General features: G+C 42.0%; 1 protein-coding gene across 1 annotated transcript in view; it reads right to left on the bottom strand.

Annotated features, from left to right (window-relative positions):
• LOC140735987 (dickkopf-related protein 4-like) overlaps window positions 1-22,660 on the bottom strand; it is a 35,262-nt gene that overhangs the window by 2,642 nt on the left and 9,960 nt on the right. Inside the window, exons 2-3 of the mRNA XM_073061639.1 lie at window positions 22,241-22,391; window positions 9,452-9,619 (exon numbers count right to left, since the gene is read on the bottom strand). Coding sequence (XP_072917740.1) covers window positions 9,452-9,619; window positions 22,241-22,391 — 319 coding nt within the window. The remainder of the gene's footprint in view (window positions 1-9,451; window positions 9,620-22,240; window positions 22,392-22,660) is intronic.

Below are 22,660 nucleotides of genomic sequence, written 5' to 3'. Positions count from 1 at the left end.
CTGATATTTACATCTACAGATTATCTTTCAAGGACTCATTACAATTCATTTGCACAATTTGTCTTGCTCCTTGGTTGTTTGTCAGTCTTTAGTTTATGTATAATTTTTTTTAAATAAATTTGATTGAATTTATTTTCTTGTAAATGCCTGCAAGAAAATAAATCTCAAGGTCTTATATAGTGACATATGTACTTTGAAAATAAATTTTCTTTGACTTTTATAGTTCATTGCAAAACAGAAAGATAAGAGGGTCTAAGTATCAACTCAGAATTTGTATCAGCTTTTCCATTCTCCTCACATAGACCATAGGTTTCTACCTTAGCACTAAGTGGCACGAATACAGCATAAAGTCTCTGACAGGTGAAGAGAATGAGGAGGAAGGGACAGGGCTTGTAAGAGTTGTAAGAGTTAAACAATTACTTTGTGGCAAGGTTTCAATGTTTTCCTGTGATTTGTTATTACATTAAAGGTTGATTGGACCTGTACAAACAGGATTACTATAAACATTTTTTTAAAAATTGATTTCGGAAGAAGATTTTGTTCCGTGAAGTTAGGCTCACAGACCTCCGTTTATACCCCTGCCCCATCCCCATCGATAATTTTAGTCTGGTTCTCTTCCTCTCTCTTTTCCCCCCCTCACTATAATCTCCCCCCAGCCCTACCTTTCTTTCTCTTTTATTTCCCATAATTCTCCACCTTCCCCTAGCCCATTTCTCTCCAGCCTATCACTTCCCAGCTCTCTACTTTATCCCTCCGCCCACTTCTTATCCCCCCTCGACCATTCCATGTTACTTCACTCCTGATGAAGGGTTTCGGCCCGAAACGTCGTCACTACCTCCCCCCATAGATGCTGTCTGGCCTGCTGAGTTCTGCCAGCATTTTGTGTTTTTACTAGAATGTTACCTGGGTTTCAGCACCTAAGTTACAGAGAAAGGTTGAACAAGTTAGGTCTTTATTCTTTGGAGCATAGAAGGTTGAGGGGGGACTTGATAGAGGTATTTAAAATTATGAGGGAGATCGATAGAGTTGACGTGGATAGGCTTTTTCCATTGAGAGTAGGGGAGATTCAAACAGGAGGACATGAGTTGAGAGTTAAGGGGCAAAAGTTTAGGGGCAACACAAGGGAGAACTTCTTTACTCAGAGAGTGGTAGCTGTGTGGAACAAGCTTCCAGTAGAAGTGGTAGAGGCAGGTTTGGTATTGTCATTTAAAGTAAAATTGGATAGGTATATGGACAGGAAAGGAATGGAGGGTTATGGGCTGAGTGCAGGTCAGTGGGACTAGGTGAGAGTAAGTATTCAGCAATGACCAGAAGGGCCAAGATGGCCTGTTTCCGTGCTGTAATTGTTATATGGTTATATATATGTATATTGAATAGATTAAAAATCATGCAAAAAAACATAATATATATTTTAAAAAGTGACGTAGTGTCCAAGGGTTCAATATCCATTTAGGAATCAGATGGCAGAGGGGATGAAGCTGTTCCATAATTGCTGACTGTGTGCTTTCAGGCTTCTGTACCTCCTACCTGATGGTAACAGTGAGAAAAGGGCATGCCCTGGTGCTCAACGTCCTTAATAATGGACGCTGCCTTTCTGAGACACCACTCCTTGAAGATGTCTAGGCTAGTAGCCAAGATGGAGCTGACTAAATTTACAACCCTTTGCAGTTTCTTTTGGTCCTGTGCAGTAGCCCCCTATCTATCCAAATACTTATCTATCTGGTCCCTTAGAATACCTTCCAACAACTTTACTACTGATGTCACATCCGGTGGCCTATAATTTCCCGACATATTCTAAGAGCCTTTCTTAAACAATGGAAAAACATTGACTATCCTCCAATCCTCTGGTCCCTCATCTGTGGCTAAAGATGTTTTAAATATATCTGCTAGGACCCACAGGGTCTGAGGGAATGCATTGTGAGGCCCTGGGGATTTATCCACCCTGATTTGCCTCAAGACAGCAAACACCTCTATAACCTGTACAAACTCCACGATCTCACTGCTGCTTTGTCTCACATCTAGAGACTCCTGAGTAAATACAGATGCAAAAAACCATTTATGATATTTATTTATTGAGCTACAGTGTGGGACAGGACTTCCAGCCCTTAAAGCTGTGCTGCCCAGCAACGCCTGATTTCTTGATAGAAGAAATAAAAGCATAGACTATTTTCTAAATGGAGAGAAAATTCAAAAATCTGAGGTGCAGAGGGACTTGGGAGTTTCCATGTATAATTCCCTAAAGGTTAATTTGCAGGTTGAGTCAGTGGTGAGGAAGGCAAATACAATGTTAGCATTCATTTCGAGAGGATTAGAATATAAAAACAAGGAGGTAATGTTGAGGCTTTATAAAGAACTGGGGAGGCCTCATTAGGAATATTGTGAGCAGTTTGGGACCCCTTATCTAAGAAAGGATGTGCTGACACTGAAAAGTGTTCAAAGGTGGTTTATAAAGTGATTCCGGGATTGAAATATACGAGAGGCATTTTATGGAATTCAGAAGAATGAGTGGGGATCTCATTGAAACCTATCCAATGTTGAAATGGGTAGCCTTCAACCTGATGGCATGAACATCGATTTCTCAAACTTCTGGTAATGACACACCCCACTTCACCATTCCCCATCCCCTTTTCCCTCTCTCCCCTCATCTTCCTGGCCTGCTCACCACCTCCATCTGGTGCTCCTTCTTCCCCCTTTTCCTTCTTCCATGGCTTTCTGTTCTCTCCTATTGGACTCTCCCTTCTCCAGCCCTGTATCTCTTTCATCAATCAGATTCCCAGCTCTTACTTCATCCCCCCCACCCCCATTTCACCTATTACCTTGTGTTTCTCTCTCCCTTCCCTCACCTTTTAAATCTACTCATTTTTTTCTCTCCAGTCCTGTCAAAACGTCAACTGTACTTTTCCCATAGCTGCTGCCTGGCCTGCTCAGTTCCTCCAGCATTTCGAGTGTGTTGTTGGATTTCCAGCATCTGCAGATTTTCTCTTTGTGAACTGTTGAAAGGGCCTTGATAGAGCAGATGTGGAGAGAATGTTTCCTATGGTGGGGGAGTCTTGCGATCAGAGGACACAGTCTCAGAATAGAAGGATTCCATTTAGAATGAAGAGGAGGAGGAATTTCTTTAGCCAGAGAATAGTGAATCTGTGGAATTTGTTGTCACAAACAGCTGTGGAGGCCAAATCACTGGTTAAAATTAAGACAAAAGTTGATAGATTCTTGATTAGTCAGGGCATGAAGGGATATGGGGAGAAGGCAGGAGAATGGGGCTGAGGGAAATTGATCAGGAATGATGAAATGGCAGAGCTGGTTTGATGGGCTAAATGATCTCATTTCTGCTCCAATGTCTTAGGGTCCTAACCCTAGCCTAATCACAGGACAATTTATAATGATCAATTAACCTACCAACCTGTAGGTCTTTGGACTGTGGGAGGAAACTGCAGCACTTGGAGAAAACCCATGCAGTCACAGGGAGTACTTACAAACTCCTTTAAGACTGCTGTGGGAATTGAACCTGGGTTGCTGGTACTATAAGGCTGTGCGCTAACCAGTGACGTCCCTTCTCCACACATAGATTATCACTCTAATCTTTCAGTGAACCAATTTTGTCCCTTGCAATACTTTTGCTCTTAATATACTGTATCTGTTGAAGCTGTTAGGGTTCTCCTTCACTTTGTCTGCTGGGGCAACCTCTTGCCTTCTTTTGACCCTTCTGATTTCTTTCTTAAGCATCCTCTTGCATTTCTTATACTCAAGTACTTCATTTGTTTCTGCCTGCCTATACCTGCCATGCTCCTCCTTTTTCTTAACCAATGTCTCTCGAAAACCAAGGTTCTGCAAGCCTTTCATCTTTGCGTTTTATTCTACAGGAACGTACAAACTCTGTACTTTCAGAATTTCACTTTTGCAGGCCTTCTACTTACCAAGTACGCCTTTGCCAGAAAACACCCTGTCCCAATCTACACTTGTCAGATCCTTTCTGACACCTTTCTCCAATTTAGAATCTCAACCCAAGGACCAGACCTACCCTTTTCCATAATTACCTTGAAACTAATGCATTAGATAGATAGATAGATAGATAGATAGATAGATACTTTATTCATCCCCATGGGGAAATTCCAACTTTTTTTATGGTCACTAGATGCAAAGGATTCCCCAACACAAACTTCTGTTACCTGCTCTGTCTCATTCCCTAATAGGAGATCTAGTTGGGATTTCTCTGTACTGATTAAGGAAATTTTTGCTGAACACATTTGACAAACTCATTCCCATCCAGCCCTTTTATAATATGGGAGTCCCAATCAATATGTGGAAAGTTGGAATCACCTACTAACACAAGCTTATGTTTCTTGCAACAGGTTGTGATCTCTCTACATAATTGCTCTTCTAAATCCGTGGATTATTGGGTTGTATCCCATTAAAGTGCTCATACCTTTCTTATTCCTCAGTTCTACCCATAACACCTCACTAGATGAGCTGTCCAGTCTGTCCTGACTGAGCACCACACCATTCTGATGTTTGGTCTGAACCTCTTGACCATATCTGCATGCTTTTATGCTACCACATGATTGACTGATTAGATAATTGCATTAACAAGCAAGTGTACCGGTGTACCTAATAAAGTGGCCACTAAGTGTGTACTAATCACAGCAATCTCATTCTCCAGTGTTAATTCTCCTGTAAAGTTTTGTAAGTCTGCTGATCAGGGCCACTAGACTTTAAGTCCAAACCAGATTCAGATGCATTACATGTACATTGAAACATGCAGTGAAATGTATTGTTTGCGTTAACAACCACAGTCCAAGAATGTGCCGGGGGCAGCCTGCAAGCGTTGCCACACATTCCAACGCCAACATCACAATCCCACAGAATCCTTGGCAGAACACACACAGCAGCAACAAAATCACAAAACAAGTCAAGAAGAGCAAAACATGCCCCTTTGCCTCTCTAGCATCCACCCATCCAAACACACAGACACTCCAATCACTGGTCATGCTGCTTCTGAGCCTCCAGTCCCTCAAACTCCAATCTCCAGCCCCAGGCCTGGACTCCCAGACATGGGTCTAAGCATTCACATATCGTACCAGTGAGAGTTAGCCTGCTTGCATTTACCCTATCCATAACCCTCATAATTTTGTATAACTCTTATCAGATCTCCTCTGAATCTTTTATTTTCAAAGGAATAAAGTCCTAAGCTGTTCAGTCTTTCCTTATAACTCAGGTCCTCCAATCCCGGCAATACTCTTGTAAATTTTCCCTGTACACCTTCAACCCTATTTATGTCTTTCCTGTAGGTAGGTGACCAAAACTGCACACAATACTCCTGTGTGTTATCATGTGGGATTTATGTGCATCATATCAGTGTCATCTGAAAATACAAATAAAATTGAATGTTACAATCCAGAGTGGGCCCTTTGGCCCACAATATTATGCTATCCCATTAATCTCCTCAAAATCAATCAAGCCCTCCCCACCCCACATAGCCTCCATTTTTCTATCATGTCAGCACCTCCTCGGACAGCATTGGTCATTGACGCACATGGTGCATTTAGTTATACACGTGACAAATAAAACTAATCTTTGTAGTCCCTTGTCATACACTGAAATGTGTCGTATCAAATCAGTGAGGATTGTGCTGGGGGAGCCTGCAAGTGTCACCACATTTCCCAGCACCAACTTAGCATGCCCACAACACACTAACCCCAATGTCTTTGGACTGCGGAAGGGAACTGGAACACCCAGCGGAAAGCCATGCAGACACAGAGAGAAAGTACAAACTCCTTACAGACAGCGGTGGGAATTAAACATCAATTCATGATTGGTGCGCTATAGAACATTGCTCTAACTGCTACCACCTTTCCCTCTAAGCTGTGTGGGTGTGCGGCCGCACAGTCACTGAAATGCTCCTGTGCACATAGCCTTTGTTACCGTGCAGCTGGGAACATCCTTTTGTATAATGTTTTATTAAAGTGCTGTGCAATTTTCAAACTGTGTAAAAATTTACTGCTCACAGCAATGGTCAGTCCATACAGCTGTAAAGAAAAAGGGAACGTTGCCTGCTATGCTACCATACAGTATTGGATACGAGGTAAATGTCAGCCGGAGCACAATAAGAAATCTCTTGAGCATCTGCAAATCGTGCCAGTGGGTTTTGTACATTTGCTAATGACGGTAGATTGGATCATGGTGGAATATTTCAGTCAGAAATTCAGCACCTCCAACAGAGAACTATACATCACTAAAGTGTCAGCCCTGGTTAGATGCTCAAGTGTTATCAGGGACCAGGGTCTAACTTTATTCACCATATACATTTACATGCATTAGGAAATTGCTGTGGTGTGGTGGTCAGGGTGCAATATGCAACAAAAACAGCATTCAACAACTATAATGAATAAAGAATTACATAAAAATAAAGTTAGAGGTTAAAGTACGGGTGGGTTATGAACTTGACCACAAAGGTCAAAGTTTTCCTTTTTTGTTTAGAGATACAGCACGGTAACAGGCCCCATCCAGGCTAACAAGCCTGTGATGCCCAGTGTTACACCCATGTGACCAATTAACCAACTAATCGGTACGTTTTTGAAATGTGGGGGGAAACCGGAACACCCAGAGGAAACCCATGCAGTCACGCGGAAAATGTACAAACTCCTTACAGACAGTGGTGAGAATTGAACCTGGGTTGCTAGTACTGTAATAGCATTATGCTAACCGCTAAGCTGCCATGCACTGACTTGGTGTAACCATCAACGAGCCTCAACAATGCTCACTCCACCCATCAGAGAAGTAGGCACTTTGAGAGGATTTCTGCAGCTGCAAAGATTGAAAACTTGAGCTCTGCTCGTGGCCCAAGTACATTATTTATAGATGAACCTTGAAGAATTACCAGCTCCCCAGTCAACAATCAACACAAGAGGTTCTGCAGATGCCGGAAATCCAGAGCAACACACACAATGTGCTGGAGGAACTCGGCAAGACAGGCAGCATCCATGGAGAGAAATAAACGGTTGATGTTTCAGGCCAACACCCTTCATCAGGGCTAGAAAGGCAGGGGAGGAAGGCAGAATAAGGTGGTTGGGGGGAGTACAAACAGGCAGGTGATAGGTGGCACCAGGTGAAGGGAAGGTGGATGGTGGGGGGGGGGATAAAGTAAGAAGCTGGGATGTGTTCAGTGGAAGGCATAAAGGGCTGAAGAAAGAAGCTAATAAGAGAGGATAGTGGACCTATGGGAGAAAGGGAAGGAGAAAGGAAACCAGAGGGAGATGTGGGTAGGTGAGAAGAGGAGAAGGGGTAAGAGGGAGGGGGAATCCAGGATAGGGAGATTCTGGCTTCTTCCCCCGACCCGATGTAAAGGGTCTTGGCCTGAAACACTGATGTTGACATTCTGAGTTCCGCCAGCACTGTATTTGTGTGTGTGCCTTCCCCTGTCAGCCAGTATAGCTTCTCAATTAACTTGTTCAGTGAACTCCGCAAACTTTGCAAAATAGAGATTTAAAAGAACCAAAATATTCCTGAATTGGCAAGAGTCCAGCTTCTGATAATGAATACTTGACAATAATCCGCAGAATGAAAGCCAAATCTGTGTTAAGTAGTATGCTAAGCCTTTAATAATCACAGTAATGAATTGGGCTGGCTATAAAGTAAAGTGGAAGGTAACAAATTATAGGCTTCTTGCCATCAAAATACTTTAATGGCAGATTACTTCAGGGTGAGCAAAAACATTTTGATCGTTGAGGTACATTTATGGTCTCTGCATTAAGAAAATAGTAACCCTTTGAGCTCTGCTTGTACACTTGTGCATCTAACTGGGGCTGACACTTTGGTGATGTATAGTTCTCTGTTGGAGGTGCTGAATTTCTGACTGAAATATTACACCATGATCTAACCTACTGCCATTAGCAAATGTACAAAATCCATTAGCACAGTTTTAAGATGCTCAAGAGAGTTCTTGTGTTGTGGCTAATACAAACCTAATATCCAACATTACAGAACAAATTACCTCTTCTTTCGTATCAGTGGAGGTTGTGTGATCTTGTTGCACACAATTTGGTTGTGCATTGTATGTACAGTAACAATCCATACGTCTTTAGACTCTGGGAGGAAACCCAAGCGCCTGGATGAAGCCCACACGATACTTGGGGAAAGCGTACAAAGTCCTTACAGGCAGTGGTGGAATTGAACTCCGAAATGTTCCAAGCTATAATCGTGTCACGCTACTATAGCACCCTACACTTTCTCTATATTGCGTCTGTAAGACCGCAGTAGAATGTCTTGAATTTGTAAAAAAAAAGGTTTTTTAAATGTATTGATTTTCATAAGATGTCATTAGAACTACAAAGGTATGTCCTATTGTAACTATCAACAAGGACTTTGGGACATGGATCAAGTGGACAGCCAGGGTGAAAATGGCTAATACAAGAGGTATAACTTTATGGTGATTGGAGGAATGTATGGGGAGGAAGAAAATGTTAGAAATAGGTTTTATTTAAAAACAGAGAGGTGGGTGTGTGGAACGTACTACTGGGGTGGTGGTGTAGGCAGATACATTAGGGACATTTATGAGTCCCTTAGATAGGCACATGGATGATAGAAAAATGGAGGGTTATGTGGGAAGGGAAGGGTTAGATTGATCTATTGTGGGCTGAAGGGCCTATTGAGTGCTGTAATGCTCTGCGGTCTCTATGCCCAATTCCAGAAGGTGGGATATTATCTTGGGAAAGCCAGTCTCAACTTGGGTTTAAAACATGATTATAGAACCCCAGTTATGAAAGCCATTTTACAAATTAAGGGGAAAATCTATGAGGCTGTATGAAAAATAAGCAGTTTATCTTGAAGATTAATGTATGTGTCAAGTGCCACTAAGGTAGTGCCAAGACGTTTATTTGTCATGAACATATGTCATTATGAATGCCCCAGGGTAATTCAAAATGGAGAAAAAGCATAAATGTAAGTCTCACTCGGATTTGCTCTTTGGAGTGAGAAAACAGTCGGAAACATAGATCGAGTGGACAGCCAGAGATTCTCAGGGCAGATCTGGCTAATACAAGGGGACATCTTTTAAAGTTTTCGGGGGAAAGTACAGATGGAACATCAGAGGTAGATTTCTTTTTGTTTTATAAACCACAGAGGGTGGAGGGTGCCTGGAACGTGCTGCCAGGGGTGGTGGTAGAGGCAGATGCATTAGGGCAGGGGATCCCAACCTTTTCTATGGCATTTCTACCAGTTACTGAAGGGTCCGTGGACCCCAGTTTGGGAAATTCTGCATTAAGAGAATTTAAGAAACTCTTAGATAAACACCTGGATGATAGAAAAATGGAAGGCCAAGTGAGAAGGAAGGGTTAGATTGATCATAGAGTAGATTAAAAGTCAGCACAACATCATGGGGTGAAGAGCCTACACTGTGCTGTAATGCTCTATGTTCTATCAAAAGTGGCCAACAAGAGCTGGTCCTAAACATTACCTTTCCCTGCCTGAGGACTGTCAAGCCTTTCCCATTGGTTCTCTTGCTGGACTTCCTTCCTTTTGTGCCCATCGGGTTTCTTGGCCTTCTTTCCGCTTTTCGCATTCCGTGACTCTCCATCCGTCGACGATTTCTCTGCTGCCTGTCCTTCCAGTACTGTGCACACATCTAATAAAACAAAAGAACAAAGCACATCTGTCAGCAGCTGCTCCTCCCAGTGCTGAAGTTCAGTCACGTTCTCGAGGGATCAATCTTCTTAAATGAATCAAGTCCGTCAGTGTGTTCAGAAGATGGGAACACTTTTAAAACGAAGTTTTATTGTGTGACAGTTAACAGCAGAGGGTATAGATTTACCTGGGATGCAGCTGTATGTAAGCATTGCCTTCGGGTAGTCAAGATCGAGGGAAAAGGGGATGAAGATTAAAGATTCCTTTCGAAGGTGCTTCTCATGAATGCAAAAGGAGCTGCAGATTCGTAATTTATCTGGAACTCAGATTCACAAGAGGAGACAGGCAATTTCCTCTTGGGTGAATAACTAGGTTCGTCATAAAAATTGCTTTCAAAAATTAGACGAGTTCACTTGTAATCATTCGCAGGAAGATCTTGAATATGGTTAACTAGCAAGGCAGATTTTTCACATTACAGTGAATTTTTTGTTTTGTAGGACATACCTAGAAGCAGATGTCTGCTTTACAAATGTTCATTAATGCCAAGGGTTGTAATTATGGCCATTGCTCACCCAAACTTTCCTTTCTTGTTCCTCTGAGGTTTCTAACAACTCATTATTGGATTATTCTTCCTGTCCGTGCATCCATCTCCTAAAATGAATTACAGCTTCCTGAGAACTTCAAGTTGTTCAGTGCCTCAACTCCTCAAACCATAACACCATCTGACATAAGAACAGAATGAGACCATTCAGCCCATCAAACCTGCTGCATTTTGACTGATCTATTACCCCCCTTGACACCATCTCCCTGAAACCCTTGCCTCCGGCCAATCAGCCACTGCTTTATCCATGCTAGAATCTTTCCTGAAATATCATGGGCTCTTACCTTGTTAGCAGCTTCATGTGTGGCACCTTGTCAAAGGCCTTCTGAAAGTCCAAATATACAACATTAACTGATTCTCCTTTGTTTATCCTGCTTGTTTTTCTTCAAAGAATTCCAACAGATTTGTCTGGCTATACTTCCCAGTGAGGAAACAATGCTGATTATGGCCTATTTTATCAGGTGCCTCCAAGTATGCTGAGACCTCATCCTTAATATCGCTTCTAACATGACCTATCAACCTCTGCTTTAAATATACACAATGTCTTGGCCTCCACAACCATCAATAGCAATGAGTTCCAAAGGTTCACCACCCTCTGGCAAAAGAAATTCCTCCTCATCTCAAAGTTGAAAGTAAATTTATTATCAAAGTACACATACATCTCCACATACAACCCTGAGATTCATTTTCTTGTGGGCATACTTGATAACTCAATAGAATAATAAGCATATCAGAATCAATGAAAGACCGCCCAAATTGGGTGTTCAACCAGAGAGCAGAAGACAACAAACTATGCAAATACAAAAAAATAAATATCGAGAACATGAGATGGAGTCCTTGAAAGTGAGCCCAGCTCAGTGATCAGGTGCGTGAAGATGAGTGAAATTATCCCTTTTGGTTCAAGAGCCTGATAGCTGAGCAGTAATAACTGTTCCTGAACCTGATCCTAGACTCTCCTACTACAAGAAACATCCACTCTATCTCAATATTCAATAGGTTTCAATGAGATTTCCCCTCCCTCCTCATTCTTCTAAACTCCGGTGAGTACAGGCCCAGAGCCATCAATTATCAATTGCTCCTCATACATTAACCCTTTCGTTCCTGGGATCATTCTTGTGAACCTCCTCTGGACCCTCTCCAATGCCAGCAGATCATTCTCAGGTAAAGAGCCTAAAACTGTTCACTATACTCCAACTGCAGTCTGACCAATACCCTATAAAGCCCTTGTTTTTCCTCAAAAGCAAATTTATTTCAGCGACGCCTTGATTCTCTCAGATTACTTGAAATGAAGAAACATAGGATTCATTGTTCCATTGGGATACGTTGTCAAGACCAAAATAAAACTGTAAATATTGCACACACTCAACAGGACAGAGAGCACCTCCTGTCCTGTACAGATCTTTCACATTACAGTGATTTTTTTTGTAGAACATGTTTGGTGATGTTGATCTAGGGGTTCATCGGAAGATGATAATGAGGCATTAAACTTGATGGCTCAACTATTTTAATGAATGTTACAGGAACAAAGAGACAAAGACATTGTGGTCATCTCATACTCAGACTAGAGATAAGGTACATCTCACTGAAATAGCCAGATTCAGGTGGAGAAACACCAGTCGCAGAAAAGCTAAGAAACTTGTAGAAAATACAGAATTGGCGATGATGTAAAAGTTATAAACACAGGGAAGTTAATCCACAGGAGAAATATCAGAAGAATAAAAGCAGTATGCCCTAATCCAATGAGATTTAGAAATGGGAATTAACAAATTGCTTGGATTAGCTATGTCACATATACATTGAAACATACGGTGAAACGTATCGTTTGCCTCTACGACCAAAGCAGAACAAACTCTGCCAGGGGCAGCCCACAAGTGTCACCACACTTCCGGTGCCCACAACCTACTAGCCTTTACGTGTTTGGAACGTGGGAGGAAACCCACATGGTCACAGAGTGGATATACATACTCATTACAGACGGCAGCAGGAATTGCTGGCATTGTAAAGAGTTAGGCCAGCTACTACGCTGCCATGCAGAAGTGGCAAGGCAAGTACAATGACAGCGTCTAAAAGGCTTCTAGATAAGTATGTTTAGGAAAGGTTTAGAGGGTTTGAGCCAAAGGCAAACAATGGGACTGGATTAGATGAGCATCTTGGACTAAGGAGGGCATGATCCTGTGTTGAACTACCCAATGACTCTACACTCAGTGACCACATTATTATGTGCATCTGCTCATTAATGTGAATATCTAATCAGCCAATCATGTGCAGCAAATCAATGCACAAGAGCATGCAGACACGGTCAAGAGGTTCGGTTTTGTTCAGACCAAACATCAGAATGGGGAAGAAATGTTATTATGTGCTATGCATTCTTTGGCACATCTTTGTTGTAACACATGGTTGCTTGAGTTACTGTCACCTTCCTGTCAGCTTGAACCAGTCTGGCTGTTCTCCTCTGATCTTACTCATTAACAAGGTATTTTTGTCCACAGAATTGCCATTCACTGGATTTTTGTTTTTGTTTTTCACTCCATCCTCTATAAACTCTGGAGACTGTTGTGTTTGAAAATCCCAGGAATCAGCGGTTTCTGAGATACTCAAACCACCCCATCTGGAACCAACAAAGTCACTTAGATCACGTTTCTTCCCCATTCTGATGTTTGGTCTGAACAATAACTGAACCTCTTCACCATGTCTGCATGTTTTTATGCATTGAGTTGCTGCCATATGATTGGCTGATTAGATATTTGCATGAACAAGGTGTACAGGTGTACCTAATAAAGTGGCCACTGAGCCTATATTTCTTATTATTGTAACTTACAGTAATTTTAAAAATATATGCACTGGACATGCTGCTGCAGAACAAATTTAATGATGAAATCTGCCTGTGCTGCTTCTGCAAATAAGTATTTGATCACACCTGTGCTTACTTGCGGTTAAGCACCTGACAATAACCTACACTTGACTTGTAGATAAAGGTGGGGGGATTGTTCATAAAACAGACTTTGTGGAAGGTGAGTAACTAGAACAGAAGCCACGTTAACAACACTAAAAGGATTTGGACTACTTCTGGGGTGCCACAGTAACGTAGTGGTTAGCATAATGCCTTACAGTACCAGTGGCCCAGGTTCAATTCCCAGTGCTGCCTCCTAGGAGTTTATATGTTCTCCCTGTGACTGCTCGGGTTTCCCTCAAGTACTCCAGTTTCCTCCCACAGTCCAAAGATGGACCAGTTGGTACATTAATTGGTCATTGTAAATTGTCCTATCATTTGACTAGGGTTATATTAGGGGATTGATGGGCAGGAATGGTCTACTCCACGCTGTAATAAATACAAATTCAAAGAATTTTAATAAAATTGGAGTTGTTTTGAGAAGGTTCCCTCCTAGTTAGTACTATCACAGGGAGGATGCAGAGAGACTGCTTATAGTAGGATGCTGTAATTGAACTCCTAACTCCAGAACGCCCTGATCTGTAATTTCACTGTGCTATCCGCTCTGCAAAGTGGCAATGACGATCTCAAGTACAGAAGTCTGCAGAGCTAGTTGCAAATTTCACCTGAACGCAGAACGTTACAGCACAGTACACACCCTTCGGCCCATATTAAATTGACTCTAAGATCAATCTAACCCTTTCCTCCCACATTGCTCCCCAGCTTTCTATCATCCATGTGCCTGAGTTTCTTAAATGTCCCTAATATAACCATATAACAATTACAGAACAGAAACAGGCCATCTCGGCCCTTCTAGTCCATGCTGAACTCTCACCTAGTCCCACTGGCCCACACTCAGTCCATAACCCTCCATTCCTTTCCTGTCCATATACTATCCAATTTTACTTTAAATGACAGTATCGAACCTGCCTCTACCACTTCTACTGGAAGCTCGTTCCACACAGCTACCACTCTCTGAGTAAAGAAATTCCCCCTTGTGCTACCCTTTAACTTTTGCCCCCTAACTCTCAAATCATGTCCCCTTGTTTGAATCTCCCCTACTCTCAATGGAAAAAGCCTATCCACGTCAACTCTATCTATCCCCCTCATAATTTTAAATACCTCTATCAAGTCCCCCCTCAACCTTCTACACTCCAAAGAATAAAGACGTAACTTGTTCAATCTTTCCCTGTAACTTAGGTGCTGAAACCCAGGTAACATTCTAGTAAATCTTCTCTGTATTCTCTCTATTTTGTTGACATCTTTCCTATAATTCGGTGACAGAACTGTACACAATACTCCAAACTCAGCCTTACCAATGCCTTGTACAATTTTAACATTACATCCCAACTCCTATACTCAATGCTCTGATTTATAAAGGTCAGCATACCAAAAGCTTTCTTCACCACTCTATCCACATGAGATTCCACCTTCAGGGAACTATGCACCGTTAATCCTAGATCACTCTGTTCTACTGCATTCTTCAATGCCCTACCATTTACCATGTATGTCCTATTTGGATTATTCCTACCAAAATGTAGCACCTCACACTTATCAGCATTAAACTCCATCTGCCATTGTTCAGCCCACTCTTCTAACTGGTCTAAATATCTCTGCAAGCTTTGAAAACCTACTTCATTATCCACAACGCCACCTACCTTAGTATCATCTGCATAGTTACTAATCCAATTTACCACCCCATCATCCAGATCATTAATGTATATGACAAACAACATTGGACCCAGTACAGATCCCCGAGGCACACCACTAGTCACCGGCCTCCAACCTGACAAACAGTTATCCACCACTACTCTCTGGCATCTCCAATCCAGCCACTGTTGAATCCATTTTACTACTTCAATATTAATACCTATCAATTGAACCTTCCTAACTAACCTTCTGTGCAGAACCTTGTCAAAGGCCTTACTGAAGTCCATATAGACAACATCCACTGCGTTACCCTCATCAACTTTCCTCGTAACCTCTTCAAAAAATTCAATAAGATTTGTCAAACATGACCTTCCACACACAAATCCATGATGACTGTTCCTAATCAGACCCTGACTATCCAGATAATTATATATACCATCTCTAAGAATACTTTCCATTAATTTACCCACCACTGACGTCAAAGTGACAGGCCTATAATTGCTAGGTTTACTCTTAGAACCCTTTTTAAACAATGGAACCACATGAGCAATACGTCAATCCTCCAGTACCATCCCCGTTTCTAATGACGTTTGAAACATTTCTGTCAGAGCCCCTGCTATTTCTACACAAACTTCTCTCAAGATCCTAGGGAATATCCTGTCAGGATCCAGAGATTTATCCACTTTTATATTCCTTAAAAGCGCCAGTACTTCCTCCTCTTTAATCATCATAGTTTCCATAACTTCCCTACTTGTTTCCCTTACCTTACACAATTCAATATCCTTCTCCTTAGTGAATACCGAAGAAAAGAAATTGTTCAAAATCTCCCCCATCTCTTTTGGCTCCACACATAGCTGTCCACTCTGATTCTCTAAGGGACCAATTTTATCCCTCACTATCCTTTTGCTATTAATATAACTGTAGAAACCCTTTGGATTTATTTTCACCTTACTTGCCAAAGCAACCTTGTATCTTCTTTTAGCTTTTCTAATTTCTTTCTTAAGATTCTTTTTACATTCTTTATATTCCTACTCCATGCTGCCTGTATTTATTGTAGATATCTCTCTTTTTTCCTAACCAAGTTTCCAATATCCCTTGAAAACTATGGCTCTCTCAAACTTTTAACCTTTCCTTTTAACCTAACAAGAACATAAAGATTCTGTACCCTCAAAATTTCACCTTTAAATGACCTCCATTTCTCTATTACATCCTTCCAATAAAACAAATTGTCCCAATCCACTCCTTCTAAATCCTTTCGCATCTCCTCAAAGTTAGCCTTTCTCCAATCAAAAATCTCAACCCTGGGTCCAGTCGTATCCCTCTCCATAATTATCTGCCTCTACAACCACCTCCAGCAGCATTCCACACACCCACCACTTTGTATAAACAAAATGCACCTGACATCCTTCCTGTACTTTCCACTACTCACCTTAAAATTATGCCCCTCGATTAGCCACTGCACCCCAGGAAAAAAAAAGACTCTGGCTGTCCACTATCTATGTCCCTTAATCTCGTACACCTCTATCAAGTCGCCTCTCATCCTCCTTCACCCAAAAAGAAAAGCCCTAGCTCACTCATGAGACATGCTCTCTAATCCAGGCAGCATCCTGGTAAATTTCCTTTGCACACTCTCTGAAGCTTCCACATCCTTCCTATAATGAGGTGACCAGAACCAAACACAATTCTGCAGGTGTGGACAGCTATTGGTGATCATTTCCATCATTACCTGTGAGGAAAGGTGTTTAATTTATGTTTTAAACACAATTGTTTCATGTTTGCAATACACCAAGGAAACATTCGTCTGAACTTAAAGCTGTAACTGATATTTAGAAGTTAAATCAGATATTGTATCTCTCCATGGTACAGAAACTGCACTGCTCTGCAATAGGGAGTCAAAACTACCCAACACTTCACCAGCACCAGCCTATCCACCCCAGGAACATATATACAAAATGGTGCTGGAAAAGTGCCAGCAATATCATGAACGATCCCATCCATCCTGCTCACGGACAGTTTATCCCACTCCCATCAGGGTGGAGGCTACGTAGCCTCCTTACCAGGACCACCAGAATCAAAAACAGTTATTTTCCCCAAGCAGGAAGGCTGATCAACCTCTCCTCAACCCCAACCACCGCTACTTTATCATTTGCAGTCTTTTCTTGCTCAATACTGCTGGAGGATGGTGCCAGGGTCCTGGGTCTTGGCAAAAGTTTAATCGACATGGTTTGTGGATTAAACTCTGTAGTTCATGTTATGATGTGTTTCTGGTTACAACTTCTTTAATTGCTATTTTGAGCAATTTTGGTCAAGGCGGTCTGGCTCTGCTAACCAGCAGTCAGTGAAGGACACAGTGCTAGACTGAACGGAATTAAACTAAACTGGACACTCCTGGACAGTTTTGATGACTCTGTGGTTTGATATTTTATATTCAGTGTAATTCTAATTCTTTATTTGCCATTTGTGAGAGTTGTTCTTTTTTCATGCATTGGATGTTTGATGTTTTTCATTGAAAGGGGTCCATGGTATTTCCTGTTTCATGGCTGTCTGTAAACTGCATACATACTTTGATAATAGACCTACTTTGAATCTTTGAACCTTGATTCCAAATAGTTTCTCATTTTCCGAAGTTAAATACATTCTGAACACAGGATGTCCTCTGGGAGTTACTGTCCATCTTGTGTTGAAACACAGCTCCTTTAGTGACTTGTGTGTGTGATATACTGCCCAGTAACCATAAACATCTAAGGTTTACAGTTCAATAGAGGTCAGATCTTTGCTAGAACATCACTTACCCCTCAAGCAACACATTCTCTTGCATCAAAGATACCCATTCACTTGCTACAATTCAGAGTTTCCCTACTTCCATTACTCCCCGTGGCTAGTCTATTCTGTTTGGTCAAATCCACATGAATAGAGCACTTCCAAGGCTTTGGGTAATTGTTTAAAGTGATAATCTCTCTCATTGATGACTCCAATTGGTCAAATGTTGAATGAAGAAGGGGCAGTAATGAAATTTGTTTATTTAGAGGTACAGCATGGAATAGATCCTTCGAGCTGTGCCACTCAGCAATCCCTGACAAACCTAATTTAACCCTAACCCCACCATGGGACAATTTACAATCACCAATTAACCTCCTGGTGTGTATTAGTATTTCAGTAATCTTGTAAATATTTTGTTTGATTAAGCAATCTTTATTGTTTATATAATTGATTTTGGTTATACAGTGCTCAAAAAATTTTAAACCCCCCCAGTTTTCATGTTTTACAACATCAAATCACAGTGGATTTAATTTGGCCTTTGTTTTTGCACTGATCAATAGAAAAACTCTTTTGTGTCAAAGTGAAAACAGATCTCCACAAAGTGATCTAAATTAATTACAAATATAAAACACAAAATAATGGATGCATAAGTATTCACCCCATTCAAGTCAGTATTTAGCAGATGCAGCTTTGGCAGCAATTACAGCCTTGGGTCTGTGTAGATAGGTCTCTATCAGTTTTGTACATCTGGACAATGCAATTGTTCCCCATTTTTCTTCATAAAACTACTTAAACTGTCAGATTGCATGGGGGTTGTGAATTAACAGCCCTTTCAAGTTCAGCCACAAATTCTCAATTGGATTGAGTTTGGAACTGACTTGGCCACTCCAGATCATTAACTTTGTTGTTGTTAAGCCATTCCTGTGTCGCTTTGGCTTTATACTCATAGTCTCACTGAAATACAAATCTTCTCCCAAGTCACAGTTCTCTCGCAGACTGCACCAGGTTTTCCTCCAGGATTTCCCTGCACTCATTTTACTCTCTGCTTTCACAAGCCTTCCAGGGGCCTGCTGCAGTGAAGCATCCCCACGGCATGATGCAGCCACCACCTTGCTGGTGTGCTTTGATGAGCAGTGTTTGGCTTACACCAAACATAGCATTTAGTCTAATGGCCAACAAGTTTAATTTTGGTTTCATCAGACTATAGGACATTCTTCCAGCTGACTTCAGAGTCTCCCACAAACCTTCTGGCAAACTCTTGCCAAGACTTTGTGAGATTTGTTTCCAACAGTGGCTTTCTCTTTGCCACTCTCACATAAAACTGTGACTGGTGAATCATCCAGGCAACACTTGTATGCACAGTCTCTCCCATCTCAGCCACTGAAGCTTGTAACTCCTCCAGAGTCTCTTGGTGGCCTCCCTCACTAGTCCCCTTCTGACTCAGCTTTTGAGGATGGCCTGCTCTAGGCAGATATACAGCTGTACCATATTTTTTCCATTTCTTGATGATTAACTTGACTATCCACGGGATATTCAGTGACTTGAAAATTTTCCATTTTCAATTGTATCCATCCCCGACTTGTGCTTTCCAATAACCTTTTCACAGAGCTGCTTGGAGTGTTCTTTTGTCTTTGCCAGGTCACTGACTCACCAGCCATTGGACCTTCCAGAATTAGGTGTATTTCAATTGAAACACCTTGACTGCACACAAGTGATCTCCATTTAACTAATTATGTGACTTCTAAAACCAATTGGCTACACCAGTGATGATTTGGGGTGTCATATTAAAGGGGGGTCAATACTTATTCAATCAATTATTTTGTGTTTTATATTTGTAATTAATGTAGATCATTTTGTAGAGATTTGTTTTCACTTTGATATGGAAGAGTCTTTTTCTGTTGATCAGAATCACAACAAAGCCAAATTACATCCACTGTGATTCAATGTTATAAAACAATAAAACATGGAAACTTCTGGGGCGGACGTGAATGCTTTTATAGGCACTGTAGATAAAAATGTGTGAATTGCAGACATTATCACACTTCCATGTGATATGTGCGCACCTCACTTAAAGTTAACATGAAGTTAGACCCATATTTCGGACTCTCAAGCCTTCCTTTGAATTAATATACTGTTTTGAAGTTACAAAATGACCCAGTATGTCTTTGGAGGAAATCAGAGCATCTGGGGAAACCCACACATTCCACAGGGAGGACGTACAAATTCCTTACAGAGGACACAAGGATTGAGCTCTGAACTCCGACTCCCAGAGCTGTCATAGCATAATTTAATATGTCCATATATTGTCTGAAGCCGCGCTGCTATCAACAAGGGTGTCCCCAGGGACAGCACCCTCAAAATGCTGGAGGAACTCAGCAGGTCAGGCAGCATCTATAGAGAGGAGTCGACGTTTCAAGCAGAGAGCCTTCATCAGGACAGGAAAGGAAAGGGGAAGAACCCAGAATAAGGTGGCGGGAGAGGAAGGAGTACGAGCTGATAGGTGAGAGCAGGTGGGGGGGGGGGGGAGGTATGGGTGGAGGAGGAGGGAAGTAAGTAGTCAGATAGGAAGTAGTAAGTTGAGAGATAAAAGGCTGAAGATGAAGGAATCTGATAGGAGATGAGAGAGAACCATAGAGGAAAGGCAAGGAGAAGGGGAAACAAGGGGAATTATTACTGCATTTTGTGGTCTACTTGCTGCAGAAAAACTGCATTTCAAGAAAAATACAGAATCAGCTATACTAGAATTACTGGAAATTCATTGAACTATTACTGTATATAGATGACTGTATTCTTAAAGAGAATGGTGGGTGCATGATATGCACTGCCAGGGGCTGTAGTAGAGGCAGATACCATAAAACACAAAACATAGGAGCAAAATCAGGCCATTCATCCCTTCAAGTCTGCTCCACCATTCCATCCTGGCTGATTTATTATCCCTCTCAACTCCATTCTCCTGACTTCTCCCTTTGACACCCTGACTAATCACAAACCTATCAAACTCTATTTTAAATATTCCCAATGACCTAGCCTCCACAGTCATCGTAGCAATGAATTCCATAGATTCACCACCCTCTGGCTAACAAAATCCTCATCATCTCTGTTCCAAATGGGTGTCCACTATTCTGAGGCTGTGCCCTCTGATCTTAGACACCCCCACTATTGCAAACATCCTCTCCACATCCACTGTCTAGGCCTTTCAATAGATCTCAATGAGATCCCTCATCTTTCTAAACTCCAGCGAGTACAGGCCCAGAGCCATCAAGTGCTCCTTCCTTTCATTCCTGGAATCATTTTTAGGAACCTCCTCTTGGATCCACTCTGAGGCCAGAACATCTTTTATTAGATAGGGGGCCCCAAAACTGCTCACAATGTGGTTTGACCAATGTCTCATAAAACTTCAGCATTACATCTTTGCTTTTATACCTATTCTAGTCCTCTTGAAATGAATGCTGACTTTACATTTGCCTTCCTTGCCACTAATGCATTAGCAATGTTTAACAGACTCTTAGGATGAAGGAAAATGGGAGGGAAGGGTTGGATTGATCTTGGAGTAGGTTACAAAGTTGGCACAACATCATGGGCCAAAGGGCTCTACTACGTTGGGTGATGTTCTGTGATCTACTTGCTGTTGGTTTCTTATTGTCTCATGTGCAAGGATACAGTGAAAAGCTTGTCTTGCATACTGTTCATACAGATCAGGTCAATACACAGTGCATTCAGGTAGAACAAGGAAGAACAACAACAGAATGCAGAATAAATTGCAACAGCTACCAAGGAAGTACAGCACAGGTAAAACTATAAATGAATGGAATGCAAGATTATAACGACGTAGTCTACAAGGTCAAGAGTTCCTATTGACCAAGAGGTCTGTTCAAGATTCCGTGCACCCACCACTCTGTAAAAACCTACCTCTGACATCCACACCCCTCCTGTACATTCTTCCAATCAACTTAAAATTATGCTCCTTGTGTTAGCCTTTCCCACCTAGGAAAAAGTTGCCGGCTGTCCACCCTATCTATGCCTCATCTACACCTCGGTCAAGTTATCTCTCTTCTTTCTTCACTCCAAAGAGACAAGCCCTAGCTCACTCAACCGATCCTCATAAGACATACTCTCTAATCCAAGCAGCATCCTGGTAAATCTCCTCTGTACCCTCTCTAATCCAGGCAGCATCCTGGTCAATCTCCTCTGCACCCTCTCTAATCCAGGCAGCATCCTGGTAAATCTCCTCTGTACCCTCTCTAATCCAGGCAGCATCCTGGTGAATCTCCTCTGCACCCTCTCTAATCCAAGCAGCATCCTGGTAAATCTCCTCTGCACCCTCTCTAAAGCTTCCTCATCTTTGCTATAATGAGGCGACCACAACTGAACACAATATTCCAAGTGTGATTTAACCAAGGTTTCATGCATCTGCAACATTACCTTGCAGCTCTTGAACTCTGATAAATGAAGGTCAGCACAACATACACCAACTTAACCACCCCATCAACTTGTGCAGCAACGTTGGGGGATCAATAGATGTGGACCCCAAGTTACTATGTGTTAGCCACAGCTGTTGGTAAGATACTTCCCTCTCCATTTCCTATGGACCTGCAGTAGATGAAACGGCAGATCTACCCATTGCCAGTAAAGGAAGCAAAGGTTTTGCCGACAGATCACTGTTAACTTAGCACAGCTCTTACCATTTAGACAGTGGCTCCCTGCACAGCACATCGCGTCCCGGTGGCACCGTCTCCTGATCCCTCTGCAAGGGCTACAGACAGGTTCTTCACGTCGAGATGAAAGGCAGAACTTCTCCAGGCCACAGTCAGCATCTGCTGAGCACTGGTGTCCCTGTGCAATCGACCAGAAACCAGAGTTCAGTGGAGACTCAGTGTTAGAGCACAGAAAGAGACCTTTCAGACCATCTAGTCTATGCCAAAATATTATTCTGCCTGGTCCCATGGACTTGTACCTGGACCATAGTCCTCCATATCCCTCCCATCCATGTACTTATCCAAATGTTGTGATCAAACCCACATCCACCACTTTGGCACACGCACACCCTCTGAGCAAAGACATTCTTCCCCCCCACCCCACATTCTCTTGTTTACTTCCTGTTG

The sequence above is a fragment of the Hemitrygon akajei genome, chromosome 1 (assembly GCF_048418815.1).
Source record: "Hemitrygon akajei chromosome 1, sHemAka1.3, whole genome shotgun sequence".
Taxonomy (NCBI): domain Eukaryota; kingdom Metazoa; phylum Chordata; class Chondrichthyes; order Myliobatiformes; family Dasyatidae; genus Hemitrygon; species Hemitrygon akajei.
This window is presented reverse-complemented; position numbering and strand designations above follow the sequence as displayed.